Source organism: Astatotilapia calliptera, chromosome 7 (genome assembly GCF_964374335.1).
Source record: "Astatotilapia calliptera chromosome 7, fAstCal68.1, whole genome shotgun sequence".
Classification (NCBI taxonomy): domain Eukaryota; kingdom Metazoa; phylum Chordata; class Actinopteri; order Cichliformes; family Cichlidae; genus Astatotilapia; species Astatotilapia calliptera.
The window spans coordinates 26,190,917-26,199,770 of record NC_137428.1 but is presented as its reverse complement, the minus strand read 5'-3'; the positions used below and the strand labels follow the sequence as shown (position 1 = coordinate 26,199,770).

Genomic DNA, 8,854 nt, shown 5'->3' with positions numbered 1-8,854 from the left:
ACAAATTTATTATGCAAAGCCTGTGTTACAAACAGTCAAGAGTGTATTTGATGGGTGCTCATCACTCTAGGAAGGTAATAGAAATCTATCTTTCCAGTAATTTTCAATAAGAGGGACTAAATGTGAGGAAATGAGAGTCTCTGTTTTGCTGCAGTGGTTCTGTGCTGCTTTTCTCTGCTTTATATTAGCGTGACACATTAAAACAATCAGCTTTTTCTTTGCTATTTTCAGAAATTTTATCCAGTTTTAAAAAAAGAATCAGTGGCTTAATCAAAGACAATAACATATACATACATGTTGGAAACAAAGTCACCACGATCACAATAATCAGCCTAAAACTTCGATACAATATTACAGTTTTATTCAAGTAAGTTTCAACAAAAGCTCTTGCGTAAAGAGAGTTTCATCTGCTGCATATAAATATATTTTCCTTTAAACAACTGGGTTCAATATAACATTGTGATATACATGATTTATGCTGCGATTTTTCTCTTTTAGGCTCATGTTTTTCTGGATTTTATTTCTTCTAACAAGTGGCAGTAAAAGGCAAGCATACAGTACAATCCAACAGAAATGAGCTATGAAAAATCCCCCCCCACAAAAGAAAAGCAAAAAAACAAAGCTGAGGTTATATGATTTTCATTAAGGAGAAAAAACAAAGATTTCTTTTCCCACACAAGCAAAGAAAAATTCAACTTTATCTGCTGCTATAATAATCAGATGATTCCTACTTGTTCTTTCCTAAATTGGGAGTGATTACATTTTAAAGTGAATGCATGTCTTAAGAAAACAAAAAACCCTGTTTTTTTCTTTTATCTATGTTGCTTTATATGCTTTCATGTGCAGTCCTCTTCTTTGTCATTTACACAGTGTGTCCGCTGAGCCGCTGTGGATGACTGTCGTTCTTTAATATCTAAAAAAGTGAACACGTAAATAGTTTCTGTGTGAAAATCTTAATAAAAACAAATTAACCGATGGAGACAGTGAGAAATATTAGGACTAAAAGTGTCACCTCAGACATCGTACTTACGTTGACATGTGACAACCTGACACGTAGGCATAGTTGCCCGTGTAGCGAACATCACAGCGCACAATATTGTTGCTGTAGTCCGATTCTGGAACCTGGTAGTAAGGATTTACACTGATCTGTGGACAATATGGTTAAAGATCTGTTAGTAAAAGAAGAAATATTGATAAATGAAACTCTTTTAAAGGTGCTTTGGGAGGAAGTCATGGTATTTCTAACAAACCTTCAGGACATAGTTGCCAGGTTTCACATCTGTGATGTCAATCCACTGGCAGTCGATGTCTGCGTTGTAGGTATCATAACATCCCGGGCTCAGGCCCTGCGCGTTGGACAGCATCCATATAAAAAAAATATAAGCCAACTTTTACATGCAAAAAAACAAAACAGTATTTGATTTCAACCTGTTTTTCCCGTCATTATATAAAAAGAACGTTTTTGGTTTAATCCTGGAGGTGATTTTGGATCCAATGTCAACAAGAAGAGAGACCAAAATACAAGTTAAAATTACGAAAAAAAAACTGATGGAAAATTAGTCAACGTGCTGAAAAACTGACCACAGACGGTCATGCAGGTGAATCATCAGGAGAGACAGGAAATCATTAAATCACCATAAGAACTGGCTCATGCAGAAAGGAAATTCTAAAGCTGTTCTCTCAAACGCAGGAGCCTCGGGAAAACAGCAGAGCTTGTTTATGAAGCCCAACTCTCCTTTTTAGACACTTAAGAAACCAAATCATACGTCAGATTCTTCAGAATCTAAATGAATCAGAGGTACTGAAGTCTGGGAGCTCACATACAGGGAGTGCAGAATTATTAGGCAAGTTGTATTTTTGAGGAATAATTTTATTATTGAACAACAACCATGTTCTCAATGAACCCAAAAAACTCATTAATATCAAAGCTGAATGTTTTTGGAAGTAGTTTGTAGTTTTAGCTATTTTAGGGGGATATCTGTGTGTGCAGGTGACTATTACTGTGCATAATTATTAGGCAACTTAACAAAAAACAAATATATACCCATTTCAATTATTTATTTTTACCAGTGAAACCAATATAACATCTCCACATTCACAAATATACATTTCTGACATTCAAAAACAAAACAAAAACAAATCAGCGACCAATATAGCCACCTTTCTTTGCAAGGACACTCAAAAGCCTGCCATCCATGGATTCTGTCAGTGTCTTGATCTGTTCACCATCAACATTGCGTGCAGCAGCAACCACAGCCTCCCAGACACTGTTCAGAGAGGTGTACTGTTTTCCCTCCTTGTAAATCTCACATTTGATGATGGACCACAGGTTCTCAATGGGGTTCAGATCAGGTGAACAAGGTGGCCATGTCATTAGTTTTTCTTCTTTTATACCCTTTCTTGCCAGCCACGCTGTGGAGTACTTGGACGCGTGTGATGGAGCATTGTCCTGCATGAAAATCATGTTTTTCTTGAAGGATGCAGACTTCTTCCTGTACCACTGCTTGAAGAAGGTGTCTTCCAGAAACTGGCAGTAGGACTGGGAGTTGAGCTTGACTCCATCCTCAACCCGAAAAGGCCCCACAAGCTCATCTTTGATGATACCAGCCCAAACCAGTACTCCACCTCCACCTTGCTGGCGTCTGAGTCGGACTGGAGCTCTCTGCCCTTTACCAATCCAGCCACGGGCCCATCCATCTGGCCCATCAAGACTCACTCTCATTTCATCAGTCCATAAAACCTTAGAAAAACCAGTCTTGAGATATTTCTTGGCCCAGTCTTGACGTTTCAGCTTGTGTGTCTTGTTCAGTGGTGGTCGTCTTTCAGCCTTTCTTACCTTGGCCATGTCTCTGAGTATTGCACACCTTGTGCTTTTGGGCACTCCAGTGATGTTGCAGCTCTGAAATATGGCCAAACTGGTGGCAAGTGGCATCTTGGCAGCTGCACGCTTGACTTTTCTCAGTTCATGGGCAGCTATTTTGCGCATTGGTTTTTCCACACGCTTCTTGCGACCCTGTTGACCATTTTGAATGAAACGCTTGATTGGTCGATGATCACGCTTCAGAAGCTTTGCAATTTTGAGACTGCTGCATCCCTCTGCAAGATATCTCACTATTTTTGACTTTTCTGAGCCTGTCAAGTCCTTCTTTTGACCCATTTTGTCAAAGGAAAGGACGTTGCCTAATAATTATGCACACCTGATATAGGGTGTTGATGTCATTAGACCACACCCCTTCTCATTACAGAGATGCACATCACCTAATATGCTTAATTGGTAGTAGGCTTTCAAGCCTATACAGCTTGGAGTAAGACAACATGCATGAAGAGGATGATGTGGACAAAATACTCATTTGCCTAATAATTCTGCACTCCCTGTATATGTCTCTTATAAATGCAATCTGCCAAGGACTTACAAAAAAACCTTTTCAAACTGAATTGTGCTGTACTGGGATACTTGAGTATAACAGATCTATTGTTAGTGTGATTTCCTATAAAAATGAAGCTCCCACCAAAAAAGTAATCCATGAAATTCAAGTCAAAAATAAAAACTATGGTTTCTACAGAGGTATTTAGTAAGTGAGCTTGTAAAGCAGTAGCTAGTTGCAAAATTCAAACTTTTTCCAACTTTGTCCTAACAGGAGCTAACTGGATAAATTTAGTACACTGTGGCAAAAAGAGGCAGCCAAAACAAGTTGTTTACACAGTGAACTTGTTAGGAAACAGCTGTACATCTGGCAGATAAAGCATGAACGTTTGAACTGTGTTTCTACTAAATGCTAACCAACGCTTTCTGAGCAGCTTAACCTGGATTCATCTTTAAAAGGCGGCAGCAGACGACTTCTCTGTCTACAGAACGATCTCTTTACAGAAGACAGCTAAACAGCTGATATGTGTGTTTGTATCCTGAGTGAACTCAGTGAGGAGTTTATGGACTCAGCCGCTAGTTTCAGATACACACACAGTTACACACTTCTCTAAAAGATGTTGCCACAGCAGATGGCAGCGCATCAGCGATCTGCCAAATTTTTACACCAGATGCACTTTCTCATGCAACCCCTAAGGGATTTGTGTCTATTAATGGTCTCAAATAGGGGATTTTTTACATGTTAGGCGAACATGTAAACCACTGCACATGAAAGTAGCTTCCCCTCACTCATCACACAGTTTTCAGAAAACTAAGAAGGCAACACCCAATACGCTCAAACTAAGGCTTCAGAATGAGGCTTCTTAAATCGTAATGTTGGTTGTCATGGTAGCTAGTACATATTTTACATGTAGTTTATGAACCTGAAAGACTCTGAAGTGCTTAAATGTGCTGATGGTCACCTTTCTCCTTCCTCTGTGGATGTATCACCACGTATAACACCTTTCACGTATGCGCAATCTTGTCATGTGACCCTTTTCAAAGTAAGGTACAACCTTTACAGTTACATTTACAGCACTTATCTCTGAGACCTGAGTATGTGAGGTGCAGGCATATCGCCTGTAGTATCCATAGTCACAGGAAGTGTCCTCCAAGCAGAAGCTGGCCTTGTGGCCTTCTGCCACTGACCGCTGAGTGGTGGCATCCAGCAGATCGTAGTGGCTGAACTCATCCATGCTGTGGTAGTGCCTGTGGATCAGCAGCACAGTGACAGCAACTGAAGAAACAAGTCATTAAACTCAGTGAACTTCACATCAGTGTGAAGTTTTCAAAGGTTTTCATTCATGAGCCAATAAACGCAGACTAATGTGTCAAATACATTTGGATCAAAAGGCTTCAAGTCACAGTGACTAAAACTATATTTTATTCATCATATAGACGGTTATAGGAATAAGCATCTGGTTCACCTCCAGTATCAGGAAGAAAGAGTTCGTTCAATGAAACAAAAGCAATCTGGTTTTTAACATCAGCTGACTTTCAAAACACGGAAAAATATCTATAGAGTCTACATAAATGGTTTCCTGGCTCTCTGTCAAAAGTGCTCCATCTTGGGGAGTCGCTCAGAGGACCGCTTGCTTCACAGCATAACTATGGACTGAGGTAGTTTTTCTGGAAACACCAGTCACATTTCTGTAAGTTCAAACATGGGACAAAAATACTAGCAGGTTTTCTTTTGGGCATAATATCCTCGTCATACAGCTTTAATGACTTTGCAGATGTAAATGAATGAAATGTTTAATTAGGCTACTCTAGATTTAGATTGAAAAGACAGGCTCTTTGTGTCTTAATGTTGAGCTTGAAAAAACAGAAGATTTCCTCTTCAAATGCCTAAAGATACAGCTAAAACTTGTGTTGAGATGTTGTTCCAGATATCAAATCTCTGCAAAAATATAAAAACAGCCAAAAGTAACACAGCTGTGGTTCAACAGGGGGTGCCATACCACAACTGCAGACTGCAACAGACAACCAGTAATTCTGGTAGCATCTCCTGAAAAACACTTTTAATGTCCAAACACCGCCCCTGTTCTTTAAATCATAGTCTTGATAAACATCAGCCTGGAAGTAGAAGAAGAAATGTCGATGGAATGATGGATGGACTGAGACGTGACTTTCCAAAGCTTCTCACTTCACACTCAGGGCAGAATTCCCAGACTGAGTTTAGAGCTGGTTTTTGTTCATTTAAATGTCTTTTTAAAAGTCCCTCCTAAGTTCATGTATTTATATATTAATACACTCAGTATGTTTGATATTTCAGCTGCAGAGATATTTTAGCATGCAGAGTCAAGCTGAGATGTACTGTAAATGCATCCAAACAGCCATTTTTTTCTGAGAATTTCATTAATATTTGAATATTTTCTGGATCAAACCACTTTTCATTCCCCCCCCCCCCCCCCCCCCCCCCGCAGTATCTGGAGAAACAATCATCTCAAGCTCTCAAGCTTTTCTATACATGTGTGTCTTTTTCTTTTTTTTTTGGTTCTTTGGGTTTATGGAAACCTCATATACCTGGAAAAACTGCAGTGCAGACACCTTAACAATTGTCTCGTGGAGACAAAAAGGAGCACATAAAGTCAGTTTGGGGTGTCAGTTTAATGCAACGACATGTCACAGAGACTCTTTGTCTGAGTGACGATGAGGTGGACAGCACTGGCATGACATTATACTCACTGGTGACAGCTGTGCCACTCCCAGGAGTAACGTGGCCTGTTGGGGAGGAAGTCTGCGGTGCCCTGGTTCTTGACTTTCTGAGGAAACCTCAGCAGCATGCGGCTATCGTAGTCTCGTGCTCTATAGGCGGAACTGTAGACAGGATACAAAGATAAAAAGATTTTAACCCCCCCAAAAACACTATTATAGGTGAACACAGTGATGTCACTAAGATTTGTTTTCCCTGCTACATACCCTCTTCTGAGTTGAGCCAGTTCATGTGTAAATGGTGGGTGGAAATTTTTTTTTAAAAGGCAAAGTGGTTGTTTGGGTTAGTTTTCAATAATGTGTTTACCATTCAGGCTTTCTCTCCCAGAGGAGGCTATGATTAAACTTTTACAGAAATCCTCCACACCACCCCCTCTGCACCATCAGCGGCAGGATTTGGTTAATTTTACCTCATCTCATGCTCCCACTGGGCAGCTTTCACCCGCAAACACTTTAAAGTGGTTGTTATGGCTGAGAACTCTCTGAATCACACTCAAAAGCGGGTGCGCTTTTTTCTTTCACTTTTTTTTTTCTCCTCGTGGACCAGTCCTGACAGCAGTCTACCTTGACAAACAATTTTCTTCAGCCGCACATCTCAGGTTGTACATCGGGACTCTCTGGACGTAGGCCGAGGCTTGGATGTAGTATGGGTCAGGAACCAGATCAGGGAGACCTACAATACACCACATAATGATGACACATAATCTCCATTATAATGCAATAAAAACAGATCAACAAGTAGGAAATTTTTCACACATAAAAAGCAAAAAATGCTGAAATTTAGAGGCAAAAGAGGCACTAATTGACAAACTGGTTACTTGAGTGACTGTTTTTGATATGAAACATGCTTCCATCTTATGTTTTAATGTTAATATTTTGATATAGTAGCTATTCATATAGTTCCCTGCTCCACTCTGTGTTTAACAACTATCTTTCTGCTAATTTAAATGTCTTAAGGGCACTTTTCCCATTCTTACCGTACTGATGATACCTTGTGCCATATCCGGGTCTCGCTCTCTCCCTTGGTCTCTCGTAAACGTCATAGTAATTGTAATATGGATTATCGGTGTCAATGGACTTGTAGGGATCGTATGGATCGTCTCCCACCATCATGTCTTCTCTCCTGACATCGACCTGCTCTTGGGTATCATTTACTCTCCGGCTCCTCTGCGTCCCTGTGCGCTCACCGGGACGCGCTTGGTGATGCTGGCGGTGTTCCTGGCCTCTCACGAGCCTCTGGATCGGCAGCGGGAGGCTGCGCTGGCCCTGCGGGTTGGAGGCCGGCCGGGGAGGCTGCTGCTGGGCCACCGGTTGTCTCTGGGTGTCCGCATCCCGGATGATTGTGACAGGTCGCTCCTGCACTCGCTCCTGCGTTGCGCCCCTGCGTCTGGCCGGCTGATACTCAGACCCTTGGCTTAGAATGCTAAATATCTTGCCGTTGTGTGACCACTGTAGCGTCTGCCGGAGGGCCCCTCTTTGGTCATTCCCTTGCTGTGTTCCCGGATTCCTTTGAGACTGAGCAGCCTGCAGGGTGAAAACAAATAAATAGACCCAGGAGTATGCGTAAAGCGGTGTGCCAAACACGCGCAATCCCATTGTGCACACGGTTAAAGGAAACGGTGACAAAGCGACTGTTATAACGAGGTTGTCTTTGACTCAGTTATCCTTCATTTATGTCTGAAGGATACTCCGTGAGCAGTGAGGAAAAGCTAAGTTTCAGTGTATCCGTGTAAACTCATAACGCTCTGCAGCAGATGCACTCTGTGAGACGACGGCGATGATGATGACGAGGAGGAGGAGTTCAGCATTTAGAGTTGCTGGTTCTGTTGCACAATCTAGTGCTGCTGCTCATATAACAACTGGAAGTGCTATCGTGCCCAGCCAAGAGTGTTTGATAACTGCTCAGTCTGGCAAATTTAACAGCAGTAAAACCTTTTTTCTTCAGCACAAAGAGGAAACACGTATGTCTGTGCATCACACAGACACAGCAGCAGACGAAAGCTTTTTTTGTGAATCCATTTCGTTTTAGTCATGATGAATAATATGTCCCATTTCTTTGAAATGTCTCTATACTGTCTCCATTCCTTTCTTTTTCCAGCCAGATTTATAAAAAGTCATGATAAACTTTTGTCCTGACTGTTGGATGAACTCCCAAACATACACCCTGCAACACCCTGTGCCAAAACTTTATTCACTCATCCATTATTTTTCTTTCATAGGAGAATTTCAAACCTAAACATGACTCTTTGATGGCCATGCAACACTTTCTGGGAAACCATCTGCCACATATCCACCCTCCAACCTCAACCCTAGCTGCACTGGAGCTTTGCTGAAAACGTGAAACACACATCACATGCAAAATTTTTTTGCAAAAGTCACAATTAGTCTGTCCCGAGGAACCTCTAGTGATACTTGATATCTGCTTGACTGTCTGGCAGCTGACTGCTAAACTCTGTTCTTCTGCTGATAAATCCAAATCATTTGCTGCAGTCTAGTCAAATCACTGCCCTGGTGGTGACACCAGATGTATAATGCATATGTTGAGAAACTTAATCCACGGTTCTTTCTTTCTCTCTCTCTCTTGCAAACGAGGAAGTTTTTTCTAGCATCTACACAATTGACCGCAGGAAGCCTGCTGCTAAACCACAGTAAACGGTCACAAGGATTTTACAGCTTCTCAAATCGCAAAGTTTTATGAGAACAACCGACTTAAAGGGAAAGAATCTGGATTGTATT

The 8,854-nt window shown here is 41.3% G+C and overlaps 1 protein-coding gene across 1 annotated transcript; it reads right to left on the bottom strand.

Annotated features, from left to right (window-relative positions):
- Nucleotides 1-211: 211 nt before the first annotated feature.
- On the bottom strand, nt 212-7,915 carry loxa (lysyl oxidase a). Its single transcript, XM_026173974.2, has 7 exons — nt 7,096-7,915; nt 6,683-6,791; nt 6,092-6,223; nt 4,456-4,612; nt 1,251-1,346; nt 1,031-1,146; nt 212-913 (listed from the first exon to the last, which is right to left on the bottom strand). Exons 1-7 carry the CDS (start codon nt 7,712-7,714, stop codon nt 907-909), a joined length of 1,236 nt encoding a protein of 411 aa, XP_026029759.1. The 5' UTR covers nt 7,715-7,915; the 3' UTR covers nt 212-906.
- Nucleotides 7,916-8,854: the final 939 nt, after the last annotated feature.

What these genes read in the sequence shown, in the direction of transcription:
- loxa (XM_026173974.2), bottom strand. Translation starts at nt 7,714, where the DNA reads ATGGGATTGCGCGTGTTTGGCACACCGCTTTACGCATACTCCTGGGTC. An exon ending in CACAAGGTATCATCAGTACG is followed by an intron (nt 6,792 to 7,095) that starts GTAAGAATGGGA and finishes GGTGTATTGTAG; the next exon opens with GTCTCCCTGATCTGGTTCCT. An exon ending in GAGTGGCACAGCTGTCACCA is followed by an intron (nt 4,613 to 6,091) that starts GTGAGTATAATG and finishes GCTGATCCACAG; the next exon opens with GCACTACCACAGCATGGATG.